Source organism: Vespa velutina, chromosome 3 (genome assembly GCF_912470025.1).
Source record: "Vespa velutina chromosome 3, iVesVel2.1, whole genome shotgun sequence".
In the NCBI taxonomy this organism is placed as follows: Eukaryota; Metazoa; Arthropoda; class Insecta; order Hymenoptera; family Vespidae; genus Vespa; species Vespa velutina.
The window spans coordinates 2525696-2543358 of NC_062190.1; the positions used below are offsets into that span (position 1 = coordinate 2525696).

General features: G+C 40.7%; 1 protein-coding gene across 3 annotated transcripts in view; it reads left to right on the forward strand.

The window, feature by feature from the left end:
- Nucleotides 1–17663, forward strand: part of LOC124948024 (zinc finger protein ush) — a 139275-nt gene that overhangs the window by 102844 nt on the left and 18768 nt on the right. Inside the window, exon 1 of one of the 3 annotated variants that reach the window (XM_047491049.1) lies at nucleotides 14949–15159. The exons of the other annotated variants lie outside the window; for them this stretch is intronic. Coding sequence (XP_047347005.1) covers nucleotides 15066–15159 — 94 coding nt within the window. The 5' untranslated portion in view covers nucleotides 14949–15065. Of the gene's footprint in view, nucleotides 1–14948; nucleotides 15160–17663 lie in introns of those variants that run through there. 3 annotated transcript variants of the gene reach the window in all.

The following is a 17663-nucleotide window of genomic DNA, read 5'->3' on the forward strand; positions in this document are numbered from 1 at the left end:
AGGGAAAAGAGAGAAGAGTAGGTAGGGGTCGTATCTGCATTGCATCGGCGAACCGTCCCCATGTGCACCATGAAGAGCTTACTTCTCTCTCTCTCCCCCTCAATCTCTCTCTCTCTTCTTGGTTCAGTCTTCTCTCTTTCTCTCTCAATACACCTGGTGCTCATCGTCTCGATCTCGATGCAGCCCTGAAGGACTCTCTCTCTCTCTCTCTATCTCTCTCTCTCTCTCTCTCTCTCTCTCTCTCTCTCACTCACTCACTTTTTTTCTCTCTCTCTCACTCTCTTTCTCTCTCTCGCTTGATCGTTTTTTACTCTTTTTCGTTAAGGCCATCAGCACCACCGTGGCAGATCAGTACGATCCATGAGAAAAAGAGAATACTCGTGGTCTGTCCAACGTTTGACGATAATAATAATTTTTATAGTATTCGATCTCCAATTCGTATCGATAGATACGAATGGTTATACCAAAGAGAAAGGGAAACACTAGATAGAGCTAATATTTCGTTCGTTTAGACACTTCTAACTCCGTAGAGATATTTCGATGGAATTAATATCCGGTCCCGATAGGCTTGTATTCTACATCGATACTCGATACCGTAGCAATATCGATACCGGCTGCGTTTCCTTTCGTGGTTAATAGCCCCGACGAGATTCACGCCTGGTTTATACATAGATAGGTATGATGTTGTGTCCTACGTGTCTGTCGGAGGGTTCCTGTTTTATCAAAAAACTCGGCTCATCGCCCTCTTCTTCTTCTTCTTCTTCTTCTTCTTCTTCTTCTTCTTCTTCTTCTTCTTCTTCATCTTCCTCATCTTCGTTTTCATCATTTTCTTCTTCTTTTTCTTCTTTTCTTTTTCTTCACACACATCGATATTCTTTATCGGCCGTTCAGCATATCCCAGGAACATTACGGTTGCCAGTTGATTGATATACAAAGTTGACAAAGTGTGACATCGACATCGTAGACGAGCCAACCGTCTTCGTTCGTTCGTTCGTTCGTTCGTTCGTTCGTTCGTTCGTTCATTCGTTTCCACCTTACATCGTGGTCGTTGTTGGATACAGAGGTAATGGCCCGGCAACGATATCTCACCATTGTGCCCCGGTTACGCGAGTTCTCTGTTTCGTATCTTTCACCGGGAGTGAAAGATCATCCGAATCGTTCCTTCACCGAACCTACCGACTATTTCATACGTGTTTCTTGTGTAGCTGAGTAGAACGATAAGAACCGATCGATTGAAAATTCGACTTTCCACCAAGAAATATATCTTCCTCCTTTTCTTTCTACCGATGGACCGTTTTAACCCTGTTATTCAAATATCAGATATGTATCATTCTATCTTCATCATTTTACTTTAACTGCGACATATATACGAACGTACTTATTTATATAAAATGGTACTTATTTAAAAAAAGAAAATATTTACAATAAATCTACTAAAGTTTTAGTAGATCATTGAAATTTTATCAATAATTATAATATTCTCTTGGACAAAAGATATTAAAAAATGTTTTTTATAATTATTTAGAGTAAATATCCTAAAGGGACATATCGTTATTTATTTGGGATATGAATAAAAATCCAAAAAAATAAGTATGAATCCGTTTAAGAATCGGCGCGAAAATAATGGGAAGGTTGGGGTGGAGATAGAGGTGGAGTGAGTGAGGGGGTATCATTCGATACATATCCTCAAAAAGTTGTCGACTCGAATAATCCGTGCGATGGCATCGTCGTAGTCGTCATAGTCATCGGACTTGTGTCGGTGGATTGGTGTGTTATAAGAGCTTATCGCGAAGCGCACGCGGTCGCCAGTGCCAGTCACCGGGCGCGGAATTCTGAAGAATTTGTGGCCCAGGGAGAGAGATCCGTTCTATAGAAATATTCTTTTGTCTGTGTATGTGTATGTACTTCCTTATTTATGTACATATGTATTCACTACGTATGTATGGCGTCGTGTTCTTGTAGACCGAGTTTTTTGATTACGATGAATTTTTCTTTACCCGGTGGGAACCGAGCATCGCCTTCGCGTCGATAGCGTTGTGAAATAAAACGAATCAACCCTTTTATCTTTCTCTTTTTCTTTTTCGTCTCTCTCTCTCTCTCTCTCTCTCTCTCTCTCTCTTTTTCTTCATCAAGTTCAACAATATCTCGATTTATAATTTCTGAATTTTATTCTGAATTAAAAGATAAATGATTCGGAATCAAAAGAAAAAAATAAGAAAATAAATCATAAAAATGATTGATGAAATATATTGTGAATTAACATTCGATCGTTTATGTCCGAAAATATAAAAAAGACTAAAAAGAAATATAAGAAATAGATAGAGATGCATGTTATCATCTAGTTGTAACTAGACGTATCTCACGCGACCCGTTTTTTTCCCTCTTCGAAAATAGAAAGAGAAAGAGAAAGAGAAGGAGAAGGAGAAAGAGTGTCCTATTCCTCTTCCTACTACCCTCCCAACACCTCTCCCCCAGTCACCTCCCTACGAAGAGAGAAAGAAATAAGAGGGAGAGTCGCAGCACTTCCTTATCTATCGTAACGACTGCTCGTTATTAATCGGTGCGCCCTGTTCAAGATACGAACCTTACACCCTCTGGCACCCATCCCCCACGTAACACCAATACACATATATATATACATAGACACATACAAACACACATTTAGATAGACGTTTACACAGTCTTACATATACACGGTTCATAGAGGCAGCGTTTGCTGCGTGGTTGCGCATAGTCCCGATGGAAACGAGCGTATCTCTCTCTCCGTTTTTCCTTCCTTCTCTCTCTCTCTCTCCCTCTCTCTCTCTCTCTCTCTCTCTCTTCCTCTCTTTTTCCCTACGTATACCCATTTCCGTATCGGGCCACGATACCGGAGAAATCGGCAATGCATGTGCGTCTGGGATACGCGCGTTTCTCTTGCACACACGATGATTTATTATTTTTATCTCGCTAGCAGCTTCTTCTGTAACTCGGACTTGAGAAGGAGAGAGAAAGAGAGACAAAGAGAGAGAGATATAGAGATATAGATAGGACACTGTTTTTCGAGGAAAGGAAGAAAATATAAATTACGACTCATTTAAAAAAAGGAAAAAAATGAAAAAAAAGCGTAATAACCTTGATCGTTTATCAAGAATTCGATCGTCCCCCCTCCGCTCCCGTCGAATGATATCTCCCTTAAGATTAATCATTGTAATTCATTGTAGAATGGATAGAAAGAGTGTCTGAATCGCAGCTGGGCTACTATTCACAAATTACTATAGAAGGAGAAGGAAAGAGAGAGAGAGAGAGAGAGAGAGAGAGAAGGAGAGGAAGTGGGAGTAAGAGTCGCATTAGCCCTGATATTTTTAAAATCGTAATGTTGGCACGATAATTCGAACGATAACTCTAACGACGATAACTCCGAGGATAGTCCGACGACGCGTTCGGGCTCGTCTCCAATTCAGAGGGAAGAAGTTGCTGGGTTTCTACGAGCGTGCCGTTAACTAACGACTCGATGAAAAGCTCGTTGTTCGGGTTCGCCAGTGGGAGGGGGTGGAGAATCGGGGGTAGGTAGGTAGGTAGATATGGAGAAGGGTGATAGATATTGAGTAAGGATGGTGTTAGTAAGAGCGAGACGAAGATAGCGGAGTTCTCGGTACGTAACCTTCCTACCATTCATCCAAACTAACCAGGACCTTCCCTTTTCTGCTACTATAGTTGATCGCTAAGAAATTGCCCGGAAATATACGAGTCGCCGAATGAGAGGCTCCCTGCCTTCCTGTTCTTCCTGGCTGAGTGCCTGTAGCATCCCTTTCGCGACTAACTTTTAAAGGGTTTCTCTTCGAAGGATATTCCCGGCCAAGCGAGTGGAGATCCATTAACGAAGCTAAGAACGATTATAGGCGTGTCGTATGAAAACGAGGTACTCTATGGCTTTTGGACCGATAGAACGATGGACGATGAGAATTTTAAATCGAGGGAACGAGCGAGCGAGCGAGCGAGAGGGGGGGAGAGAGAGAGAGAGAGAGAGAAAACGGATCTACCTACCGAGAATGTATTTCGACGTTCAAGGACGAATGGCTCCTCTCCAGCTTGAAGTAGCCTCCACCACGAGCTGCTTTCCGGGTTCGACGTTCTAATTTGTATAATTCGATCGTTTCGTATTGTCGTTAGCCGACCGGATTATGCTGCGGATGCACGAAGACCCGAAGTATCTTTATGGCCCATTGTGCGATGTGCCTTCCTTCGATCTCGCTCGAAGATCGTACGCAGAATTCCTTCGGCCTTCACGATCGAGAAGGTACTTCGCGAAGTTAGGTACTTACTTGCATGCATACATACATGCACATGTTGGTACATGTTGGTAATGCGAGAGTCCGCGAAGAAAAGAGAGAAAAAGAAAGGAAGAAAGAAAAAAAGAAAGAAAAAAGAAAGAAAGCCTCTTTGTTCTGCGTGAGTCTTTATTTTTACACACACACACACACACACACACATACACATGCGTATATAAAGTCGTTCGCGGTATATAATATCAAATTTATTTTTTTCTTTACCCTTCCTAAATGATAACGCTTGTCGTTCGGTAGGGAGGAAAAAAAATCACGTGCAGAAAAACGGTCTAAAAAATTGCTCTTGTATATATCTCGTATCACGTTCGAGTGAAAAGAAAGATAGGTAGATATATATGTGTATATATATATATATATATATATATATATATATATATATATATATATAGAGAGAGAGAGAGAGAGAGAGAGAGAGAGAGAATATCTAGTGGTAGTAGGTAGAAAAATTGAAGCGAGCAGCTCATTACGGGTAATCAATAACCGATACATTATCGCTAGGGGTGTAGACGTAGGGTGGAGCCCGATAGAGAGGGATAGAAGAGGCAGAGGTAGAGTAGTAAGAGGAGGAGTAGGAGAGGAGGGCTGGCACAGCTCATCTCCGTCCCACGGAAAGAGGGACGACATTGGAAGGCGGCTCTCGCAGTGTGAGAAGGGGATGACGTAGCGCCGGTATGAAATGGCTGGAGAGAGGGGGTAGAAGGGGTTCCGATTTACACAAGTATATTGAATTTATTGAGATGAGCCTAGGGATACGGGCAGGAGGATATTAGCTGCCTACCAACCACCTCGACGTTTCATACCACCCTTCTACACATCCCTCGTTCGCGGCCATCCCTTCGGTCTCTCTCTCTCTCCCTCTTTCTCCCCCTCTTTCTCTCCTTCTCTCTCTCTTTCTCACTAGCTCACTCACTCACTCACTCACTGTGTTGCTCTCACTCGTCCCGTCTCACTCTTCCTCGTTTTCCTCTCCCGGCATTGCCTTCGTCGTTCTCTCGCATTTATTAAGATCGCGAGCCTGATTTATGCCAACCGATAGAGCCAACGAGAAGAGAAGGATGGAGAGAAAGAGAGATAGAGAGAGAGAGAGAGAGAGAGAGAGAAAGAGAGAGAGGTGGAGTAGATAAAGAGAGAATATCAGAACGTAAGCGAGAAAAAGAGACTGCGAGAACAGAGAGTTCAGCAGGATTCGAAGTAAATTTAATATGAACCTAACGTTTTATCAACTACGTTAGTCCTGCTACGAATTCTATTTGCGATTAATTTAAATGAGTATTTAAGCTAATATAATAACAATAATAATTATAAAAATAATAATAATAATATTGATATTATTACTACAATTTTAGCGATGTAAAACTTTTCTAATTGTATTTTTTTTTAATTTCTGTTACAGGTAAGTGAGAAAAGCATGCATTCAACAATATAGTAAGTGGTAGAACATTAAGTAGTTAGGAGATTTGAAAATTGCTGGCCCCTTTTCACGGCCGTCTCGTTTTCATAATCACAGTACTTCCGTGCATAACTTTATCAGTCTTGTCCGACGTTCTCTCGCGAGAGATCTCGCGCTCTTGCGAAAGGAACGCTGTCGTCGAGCTTCTCCGGGGATCCCTCTCGCGACACCCTTTCCATATCCTTTCTCTCACTCTCTCTCTCTCTCTCATTCTTGGTTAAAGGGTCCTGCGGATTCTGCGGCTCGACGAGAACGATCCTCGGCCGTCCTTATCTTCGGCGGCCAGTCGACGTTCTACAACTTAACCCTTCTAAGGCAGAGTACTCGGTGCACGAGATTACCTTCGCGAGACCACCCTTTCTCTCTCTCTCTCTCTCTCTCTCTCTCTCTCTCTCTCTCTCCCTGTCTCCATCTCTCTCTCTCTCTCTCTCTCTCTCTCTTTCTCTCTCTTTACGTTTTCTCCTTTTCACTCGAAATTCTCCATGAAGAATCAAACGAAAAAGAAATCAAACATCTTGTTGATATGTTTACAAAGTATTGAAAAATTTTTCGATGATGATTTTTTCCTGCAATTAAAAAAATGAAATCTTCGATCTTGAAATAAAAGAAAAAAAAGAAAACAGCGGGAAATTTAAACGTCTCCTTTGAATGTCTCTCCTCTTGAAAACACTCGATACACGAATGTTTTACAATAACGGGATAGATAAAAAGACGGACGGTTGAAAGGGAGGTATGAATACGCGTGAGCGCACACGAGAGAGAGAGAGAGAGAGAGAGAGAGAGAGAGAGAGAGAGAGAGAGAGAGAGAGAAAGAGAGAGAGAGAGAGAGAGAGAGAGAGAGAGAGAGAGAGAGAGAAGAGGAGCCGCCGCTGGGAAAAGGCTGCTGTCAGACGATAAGACGGCCAAGATTGACGGATATGAATGTGCTGAAAGAGCGAGGGTGGGTGAAAGAGATTCGTCGCCTTCAATACAAACTTCTTATCCGTGGTAACAGATCGCGAAGAAATTCTTATTTCTCTTTCCTTTATAAGCGAGCGAACGAACGAGCGAATATAAGAAAAAGAGGAAAAAGAAGAATAAAAGAAAAACAAAAAAATATATACAGCGTATCTTTTCGTATAGAATTTTAAGACACCTATCCTCTTTAATGTCACTTCGAAAAAATTCGCTTTACTTAGATGCTTCGCTTCGCGTTATTGACCTACATAGAGCGAAAAAAATTTCTTTTCTCGATCATACCTACACACAAACACGCGCATATGCTTGATTGATCCCTTTTCGGAAGTACATACTCGATTGAGGGGTTATGATAACAAAAAAAATATTCGATCATAGAAATTAACATAACTTTGGATGCAGATGTAATTCTTTTCTTTTTGCTTACGAAAAATAACGAACAAATAAAAGGCACCTCAGAAATATAAGGTCTTATCTGATAGAATGTATCTCTTTACAAGGAGATGTCATTTGATCTTGGAAAAAAAAAGATTTCTTTTTTTTTACATTCTAATTTTTTCATAAACAAACGTGTTTACCTCCATTTTTTTTTTAATGCCAATTAAAACGAAATGACGAATATGAATTGATAAACAAACTTTTTGTCATCTTTTTCCTTTGATTATCAACGATATAAAGTGTTCATCAAAACATTTTATTCCCTTAACGATAAAATAAAACAGTATTATTAAAACTAAAAAAAGGAAAACCAACTTTTTAGAAAAACAACTAATTATCGCTTTATAGAGATATTAAATAATAATAGAAAGAAATAAAAAAAAGAACATCATCATCCAAGAAAACTTTTCACAAAATCTAATAACTCATCTAATCAGAGTCTTCTCCAAAGCTGTATCTAAGTGATAGACGATACTCCCAACGGTAGCTCGCGTTTTACCCCGTAACAGGGGATGGAAGGATAGTTGCTCGGTGAGAGCGAGATCGGAGCGCGGGGGTGGTATTTAGATATTCTAATGGCCGCCTGATAACGGGACGCGCCACCATCCGCGATAAAGACGCCGCCACCACCTCCACCTCCTCTGCCACTACCACCACCATCACCACCACCATCGTCGTCGAAGGATTCCCGTGTGCGAGAGAAAGAGAGAGAGAGAGAGAGAGAGAAAGAGAGAGAGAGAGAGAACGACGCTGTGCTTCGCTGATAACGGAACTTGCGCTCGTTGTTTACGTATACGCTCTTCGCCTAAGGTATGCCTTTACGTCCAGGTTACATACATAGAGAAACACGAAGTACGTATATGCGTTTGTGTATGTAGAGTGTGAGATATCGCAGATATGAGACGTAGAGGAGGACGAGGAACTCCCGTCGCGATTCTTGATCGCACTTTCGATTCGACGTTAACGATGAGAACACGTCGGCAAGTAGAAATCGAAGAGATTCGTGTAATACTTGCTGCTGTGGTCCGATTCGGTTAAATCGATTCGCAGGAATATCGACATTTGTTATAAAAAGAAAGAATAATACAAAAAAAAATACATATATATATATATATATATATATATATATCTTCGAATGCAGTGCTCTTAGTCTTCGTTTCGTGTGAAAGTAAAAAGGGTGAGAAGTGGACGATAAGGAAGTCGATAAATTACGAGGAAAAAAAGAGAAAAACAAAAGAAAAGAAAAGAAAGAAAAAAGAGAAAGAAAGTATTTATACGAGCTGTCGGCAATTATATTTTATAAATTAATCTTCTCCACTCTCAACTCTCTCTCCCTCTTTTTCTCTCTGTCTCTTTCGATCTCACCTTCTTCTTTCTCTTTAATTATCCGCGCATCGAGATTCAAAGTCGAAGAAACACGAAAGGAAGATGCTGTTCTTCTCCGATTACCACGATCGTCCTCCCTTGCGATCCAGTTACATTCATACGATCAGAATGCAGGAATACGAAGATATAGAGAGGAACAAGACGATCCTCTCTCTCTCTCTCTCTCTCTCTCTCTCTCTCTCTCTCTCTCTCATTCTCTCTTGCACTCTCTCGCGTGATATCGAAGGTCCTCGTGAGAGGTAGTGGAACTTCGAGAAAAGGATCGCAAAATCCCCCCACCTCTCTTTCTTTCTTTCTTTCTTTCTATCTTTCTCTCTTTCACTCTTATGTATATTCTTTGACCATGTTCGGAGACGAGGAACGTGCACACGCGGATATACACAAGACCGAGCACGAATGATCTCTCTCAAGGTGGAACGTGTTAAACTTATCCCCGGCGTGCGGTGTCCGACCGCTCTGGAGATATGTTAATCAGCGTCTGGTGCAAAACGATTCTCAAACCTGGACGATAGTTGCATTTGCGTGCGTCGAATCACCGTGGTGTGTCTTCGGTAATTATAAATCACCCTCCCGTATGTTAATTTCTTCATTCTTTCTTTTTCCCACTCTCTCTCTCTCTTTCAGTTTCTTTTCTTCCTCTTTGTCGCTCTTACGGCCAACCTCGTGACTATATATTTTACGATCTCTAATTAGGCCGAGAAGAAGGAAGAGAAAAAGAGATCGAGTCTAAGTGAAGCTTTCTGTCTTACCCTTTCATGTGCGAAGATTTCGAGCACGATTCCTTCGATTTTTCCTTTCTCTTCATTCTTTTCTTTAATCCCTTTAATTTCTTTGATTTCTTCAATTTTTTAATTTGCCTTTCTTTCTTCCTTTTTTTGAACATTTTACATTCGAATGAATATCGATGATCGTTTACGAAGAATAAGAGTAAGTTTAAGAAAGGGTTGGGTAAAGAGGTGCACACGGAAAAAGATGGAGATAGAAGGAGAAATGCGCGAGAATAAGAGAGAGAGAGAGAGAAAGAGAGAGAAAGAGAGAGAGAGGAAAAGAGAGAGAACGAGCGAGAAACGATATCGGTGCCATATTAGAGGAAGTTATAAATCGCAACGAATCTAAAATTGATCTTTTCTGCAAAGGGAGCTAGCGGTTCGCTTCGTCGTCGTCGTCGTCGTTGCCGTCGTTACCCCGCGTTCGCACCTCGCTCGTTTTTACGGCCATGTGTATTTCCTCGCGAACGTTGAACACACTCCCTCTGACTTTCTCTCTCTCTCTCTCTCTCTCTCTCTCTCTCTCTCTCTCTCTCTCTTTTCGAAAGCATAGGTGGTACATGCGAGAGGGTAGAAATCAGAGAGAGAGAGAGAGAGAGAAAGAGAGGAAGAGAGAGTGAGAGAAAGGGAAACGGCTAGGCAGCTATCGAGAGAAGCCTTCGCGAGATATATCGATTGCGACGCGTCTGCGAGTTCGAGATAAGCTCGATCCGCATAGCTTCGGCTGTCGTGCCTCTCCCACTATCCTCTTGCACCCCTCTTGCCGCACCCTCATCCTTCTCATCACCACTACCACTACCACCACCACCATCGGTCCAACCATAGACCCCTCTCTCTCACTCTTTCTCTTTCTCTCTTTCTCTCTCTCTCTCTCTTTTTCTCTTTCTCTCTCTTGAGCCAGCGAAACTGGCCTGCCTGCTAACGATCTTCGACTCTTTCAGGGAACCAATCTCGAGCGTATTTCGAGCTCGTTGTGAGATGATCCAAATCTTCCTGGATTATTTGCTAACCCAGGTGTCTCTCTCTCTCTCTCTCTCTCTCTATCTATTTATCTATCTTTCTTTCTTTATCTCTTTCGTTCTTCGCTTCTTTTCCGCTTGTTTCTATCAATTAATCATAATTTTTTTACGCATCTTCTCTCCATGATGATCCTGTCAGAGTTTGAGTGTCTCTACGATAAAAAATAATCTCAATCGAATAATTAATTAATTCGTTTCGAGTTATGTAATGATTAATAATAAGCTATTGTTTAAAATTCACTTTAACATTAGCATTATCGCGTTTCTAATTACATTATTATTCGATAGGGATATTTCGTTAAAGAGACATCGATGCTTTCGATCATCAGGACATTCGGCATACACTGTATTTGAGGATGGTCGAAACGTCGAGCAGTCATTGTACAAAGTAAGAAGTATGACGAATCGATAGCGATCATTCTTTAAGAACTCTTGAACTCATTATATTCTACAAACGATTTCTTCGACTGTATCCGGCAACAGTCAGACACAAGTTCGAACGTTCAAGTAGGTAGGTAGCTTGATACCTACCTACTCACATATCTACCTGTCTACCTACCTACCCTACCTACTGCGATCCGACGGACTGAGATGATCCATCACGTTTCCATGCGAATTCCACGCACGATCCTGTTGTATCGTGCAATTAATGACGGTTCCACGGCTTCAGGAGGATTATTTAGTAAGTATCGGCAGCGAGTTTCCGATGACCGAAACATTCTTTCGTAATCATCCTTTTATCGTGCCTTCGGCTATACGCGCTTGAATTTTTTAATCACCGATTGAACGATGTCTTAAAATCATCTGAAAGTGACTACTTTCAACGATGAATTTCGTGGAAAATAAGTACGGTAGGTACGTAAAAAAACCGCTAGTAACACTCTTTTCGAGTTCGACGAATTCTATAGGGGTGGGCGCACGCGAAAGAGCATTTAATATCGCTATAAAACTATTCCTTTCTTTTGTAACACTAAATCATGAGGGTATTGGTAGGTTAATGTACATACATACTTTCACGTGCACGATATAAACTCGTTTCCTACTTGCTTTTTTCAAATACGCAAAAGAGCACTGATTGCGAACGCAATCAGTCGCGTTTAAAATCCCAACCAGAGTGATTTCAATCATAAGCTTCCCCTTCTTCTCTCTTTCTTTCTCTCTCTCTCTCTCTCTCTCTCTCTCTCTCTCTCTTTTTCTCTTTCTTTCTTTCTCTTTCTCTCATTTTCTCATTGTAACTCGCTCGTTCGATTTGTTAAAAGTAACATGCAACGAGTCGAACTGACGCTAGCTAATCTTAAAGATTTATTACACATTTAAAAGTGCGTGTCCGCGAAAATCCTTTTTTCCGTTTAATTAGCGAAGGGAAAAGCTATATTGATCTTTGAGCTTTAACTGAGTCTATTTAAAGATATATCTGATATATCTGACGTGATATTGAATTGCTTTATTATTTCATTTAAAATGGAAAAGGAACATTGAAACAATATTCTTTCAGTATATATACTTCTTTTATGTCGGAATATTTAGCATCGGATGGATAAAAAAGATCTTTTAAATTGTTCTTATAAAAAATTTCAAAAATATCCAGTTATTACAAGATAAGAACGAACGTGAGACGATTTTCAAGTTGGGTATTTATTTCGAAACGAACATTTTGATCGACTTTACCATCCTTTAATCGTACATATTAACCATTTCTCGGTAATTAAATTAATATCAGTAATTATATTAGATCGCACGTGCCTGAAGGAAGTTTACGCATTATTGGTGGCATCCTGTTGCCTTTATCGTACGATATATATTATTGGGATTGTTTCTCTCTTTCTCTTTCTCTCTCTCTCTCTCTCTTTCTTTTTCTCTCTCCCTTCCTCTCTCTCTCCTTCTCTCTCTCTTTCTCCCCTCTCTCGCTCCAGTCCTTTTTCTCACAAAGTACCGATCGGTATTCATTACGCTAATATCACGTCATCCAGTGGCATCCTGTAATCAAGCGGCTCACTCGGCGTTCGCCATGTGCGGTTCGCCATGTGCCGTTCTCCATGTGCCGTTCGCCACCCCCCGGAGCGAAGGCCGAGGCGTGTTATTAGAAGGCCATCCCGCGACTGCGAACAGACCTCTTGCTCTTTCCGTGTAAGACGGTAGGTAGTTCTCATCGAGATTTATCGAACGACTACCTTGACTCCTTCTCTCTCTTTCTCTTTTTCTTTCTGCACCTGCTCACTTCGCTCTCTTTTTCATAATGATAATGATGATGATGATGATGACGGCAACGACGATGAATACGAAGACGACAATGATGATGATAAATAATTAAATTTTACATGGTTATTATGCTAATGATGATAACGAAATTGTATATGAATTTCACATTATAAGAAAACTCTTCACATTATATAGTTTAACCGAATCGTTCTTCCACAATCGTTAATACGAATCGGTAATACGAAAGCAAAAGAGAAAGACAGAAGTAGAGTCCTCGGATAGGAGGAGCGATCGTTGACTTCTCTTACACGAAAAAGGGAAAATGTTGTTAGTTTCAAGCGACTCCTCCTTTTTCTCCTCCTTCTCCTCTTTCTCCTCCTTCTCTTCTTTCTCCTCCTTCTCCTTCTTTTCCATCTCCTTCTCCTCCAAACATGGCAAGTTGCTTGTGATATTGCGTTCTTGGGTCCCTTTGCTAAAATCGCATCCACTGTGCCTTTCTCTTTTTCTTCTTCCCCTACCCTTACTCCTTCTTTCCCTCTCTCTTTCTCTCTCTCTCTCTCTCTCTCTCTCTCTCTCGCCTTCTTTCTTTCTTTCTCTTTTTTTTTTCGGGAGAAAGAACTTCGATACACTTGCCACGTATGGAACGAGTAAGTACGTGCGACTAAGGATACACAATCGATTCTATCGATCGTCCGAAGAATTTCAACGATTATCGAGAAAACTACTCTCGTAGCATGGAATCGAGCATCTTCATCCTGTCTTCTCTTCATTTCTTCTTACATTTCGTTTCTCGTATCGCGTTATAAATTTTGCCGTCCTACAAGAGAAACGTGAGAGTATCTTTTTTTCTATCTTTCTCTCTCTTTCTCTCTCTCTATCTCTCTATTTATCTATCTATCTCTATCTTTATTCTTCTTTTTCTTTATTTCTTTCTCTCAGATCCATATGGATAATTGGCCAATCGTTGAAAGCCGCGATGGAGCCGCCATGCGACTTGCCCTCTATTTCTTCTCGCGGAGAAGAGAGAGAGAGAGAAAGAGAGTAAGTGCATAAGATCGACAAAGATCTCTCGATCCTCGCCACCAGTTCGAAGTCCTCCTCCAAGCGTGCTGATCTATGAATGGGTCCAGAAACCGGAGGAGGCCAGACGATACCGATTGGTCGAGAGGTTCACCACTCTGCCAACCGTTCGACCAATCCTTCGGTACTCTCTTTTCTCTCTCTCTCTCTTTCTCTTTCTTTCTCTCTCTCCACACACCGACATCTCCACCTCCTTCACCTTTTCCTTTTTGCCAAACCATTCCTTTTCCTCCTCCTCCTCCTCATCTTCCTCTTGTTCTCCTCCTCCTTCTTCTTCTTCTGCTTCTTCTTCACATTCGTCCTTTCGTTCCTTTCTAGCAAGCTTTGCTCGCGCATTGTTTGGAAATACGCGCTTCGATCAACGAAAGATACGCGACTTCTCTCTCTGTTTCTCTCTCTCGCTCTCTCTCTCTCTCTCTCTCTCTCTCTCTCTATATATATATATATATATATATATATATATATATCTTTTTCTCTTTTTTCCTCTTCAACACACCCCACCCTATCGTCTCCATGATTTTTGCTCGTTCATTTACCCTCCTCTACACCGAGACAGAAGAGAAACACTAGCGTGCCTTTCTTACCTTCGTGGATCGTATCCTCGAGCATAGGTACGCGCGTCCAAGTCTTGTACGCAATTTGTTCACGTCGAGAATGAAAGTCAGCTCGTGCGTTACGTTCCAAGAACGATCCTTTTCTCATCGAGGGGACTATTCCAAGATTTTGTCGGATTTTCTAGACGTACCTGTTATTTTTTTTTCGTTCTCTCTCTCTCTGTTTCTCTCTCTCTCTTTTTCTCTCTCTCTTTTTCTCTCTCTCTTTCCTTCTTTCTCTCTTTCTCTGTTTCTCTTTTTTCTACTTTGATTAATTAAACATTTTTTGCATAAAACATTCTTACTAAAAAGAAATGGAATATTGAAAATTAAAGATTTATAAGAGGCTATCTTAAAACTTAACTATTGTATTTGCCCTTGATGCCACGTCACTCTATAAACTAAAGCTCTTCTCTTTTTCTATTCTTTGAATTTTAATGACAGAATAAAATGAATCATTGATGATTCATATAATAAACCATAAAACGATAATGCTCAATATCTCTTACGAAAGATATAATGTTATTACTAATTAAATTACTATCTAATTTCAATAAATATTATTATTAAAAAATATCGTAACCTGTGTTTCTTACGTTATCGTTTGACATATTATCGCAATGAAATGTATTAAAACAAATCAAAAAGAAAAAAAACAATTAACAATCGTATTCACGATCGATCACGATCCATCTTATTATAGAGGAACTATTATAGAGGAACCACCGCTATTATAGAGAAACTCGGGAAGATTGTAAGTCGTCGGAAGTCGAGTTTGAAATGCGTTACGAAGTTCCGTTGAACGAAGAAGCGACGATGGACTACACGACAGAGAAAAAGAGAGTGGAATGTGTGTAAGAGTGCGCGCGCGATCAGTGTCAGTGGACGAGCGAACGATTAGCGCGAAAAACGAGTTCACGACGTGCGAATCTCAGGCAAAAGGTAAGCAAGTAAGCAAGCAAGCAGTCAGGCAGGCAAGAAGGCAAGTAGGCAGGTAGTAGCAAACAGGCATAGCTTATCCTTTACTTTCTAAGCACAACTGGCAAAGAGAGACTGTTCTTCTCTTCTCTTCTCTCTTTTCGTTGGCGGGACGTCGAGCTCGCGTTCGACGATAAATCCAGCTCGCAGGGAAAACGTCTCGTTAGTCGCCAAAGTGCACGCGAGAGAAGAAGTCGAGAGATCTTTCGGAGATCCGAACGAGATCCGAACGGACGTTGAGGTCACTGCCGACCTCGTGTCCTCCTACTCTTCTTCTTCTACTACTACTATTACTACTACTACTACTACTACTACTACTACTACTACTACTGCTATTACTACTACTACTACTACTACTACTACTACTACTATTACTACTACTACTACTACTACTACTACTACTACTACTACTTCTATTACTTCTTGTCCGATCTACTCTGCTTTCGTTTTTCGTCCTGAAAAAGGAAACTCTAGCTTGAAAGCTCTGACATCTTGACGATGGAAACTGGTGTTAGGAAGAATTTCGAACATTGTCCAATCGATTGTAGTAAGCAGTTACAAATGAAAAGGATCAAATGTTTCATTGGCTTACAAAGAAAAGAGAGAAAAAGAGATAGAGAGAAAGATAGAGCAAAGGAAGAAAGAGAGAAAGAGAAAGTGAAAGAGAGAGAAAGAGAGAGAGAGAGAGAGAAAGAGAGCATACTCGATACAAAAAAAGGAAGGTGAAAAACAAATATTCGTTGTTACGTTTCGTCTCTAAAAATGAAACGAAAAAATAAACAAAATAAGAAAAGCTCCAAAGTTTGGAGGATAGAAAATAATGTCAGGAAAAGTCTCGATTGTTGTAATATTAGAAAAAAAAAAGTATCTGGTTTGATCAAGCTCTTAAAGTAGAATACAATCAAGATCTAAAAATATTACAACGAAAAACATTCGTTTTTTACGTGGAATAATATCTAAGGAAACATTTTGTTGATCGTTATCGGCCAGACGAAACATCGATACCGATTAATCTTAAAACAAGAGGAAAAACCGAAACGACGAGAATCAAATGCGGCCCTGAGGAAGACACGATGTGGTAGTAGGAGCCGGCAAACCGCTAATTTAATATCTCTCTCGTCCTTTATTTTCGCGCGGCTAATGGCAGCAAATTTACTCGCAGCTCGTTATCGTCGGCACTCGCCTTCTCGGCGAAAGAAAAGAAGAAAGGGAGGGAGGAAGAGAGAAAGAGAGAGAGAGAGAGAGAGAGAGAAGAGATAGAGAGAAGAGAACGGAAAGAATCTTTCCTTACCGGCACCCACTACCTTCAAAAGACTTACGACTTCATCGAGGAAAAGGATAGGTGATAATGACACGAAGAGTAGATATATAAAAGAATATAAAATTAAACAAGAGAATGCATTAAAAAAAAAGAAAAGAAAAAGAAAGGAAATGGAAATTAAAATTTTACGAGGAAGAAAAGTCCGAACGAACAGATAGGGAGAAGAATGTTACCTTCATCATCGCGAGAACGTTCGAACGAAGTTTCGAAATTCAAACGATCTCATTAGAACTTAATACTTGTCTCACCACGTAGTCCGTTTCTATTTACGGGATTATACGGAGGAGTATATGTCACGCCTCTAGAGAGAGAGAAAGAGAGAGAGAGAGAGAGTAAAGCAAAGGCGGAGAAAGTTGGTTTGCGCTTGGAAGAAGCTGTACGGGAGAGTTAGAGAAAGAGAGAGAGGAAGAGAGTGAGAGAGAGAGAGAAAGAGAGAGAGAGAGAGAGAGAGAGAAAGAGAGAGAGAGAGAAAGGGGTGATGGTTTATAATAAAGCCTGCAGGGTCCAAGATACGTGGCTGGCAGGCGTTATCAAACGGGTCCAGCATTCGAGTCTCGCCGCAAAACCCTCCCTTGGAAAGCCGTGCTATCCGACTCATTCTCTCTCTCTCCCTCTGTGTCTTTCTCTTTCTCTCTCTCTCTGCCTCTCTCTCTCTCTCTCTCTCTCTCTCTATCTATCTATCTATCTTTCTATCTATCTCTCTCTATCTCTCTCTCTCACTCTCTCTCTCTCTTTCGTTACGTTGTCCTCGAAACGGATGCGTTCGCGCGGATCATCATTTCGCGGCTTTCGCGACAATCAAATCTAGACGAGCATTTAAATTCGATCGGTCTTTGGGATTAGTACCTTTCACGGGGCCTAGCCATGCGATAAGAAGAAGAAGAAAAAGAAGAAGAAGAATAAGAAAGAGTGAATGGTGATTTGTAGTCGGTTTAACAGTTTAATAAAAAATAAAGCAATAAAATATGTTACAATCTGTATCAAAAGAAGAAGAAATTCATTTATTATTTAAATATGTTGATAACAATACTTTTTGTATATTTGTGTATACTAGATGGATTGACTAGTTGTAAAGTGAGAATCATTGAAAGATACATCCTTATTTGGGATAGTCCGTAAAATGAGAATTGTGGTAAGAGTAAGAGCA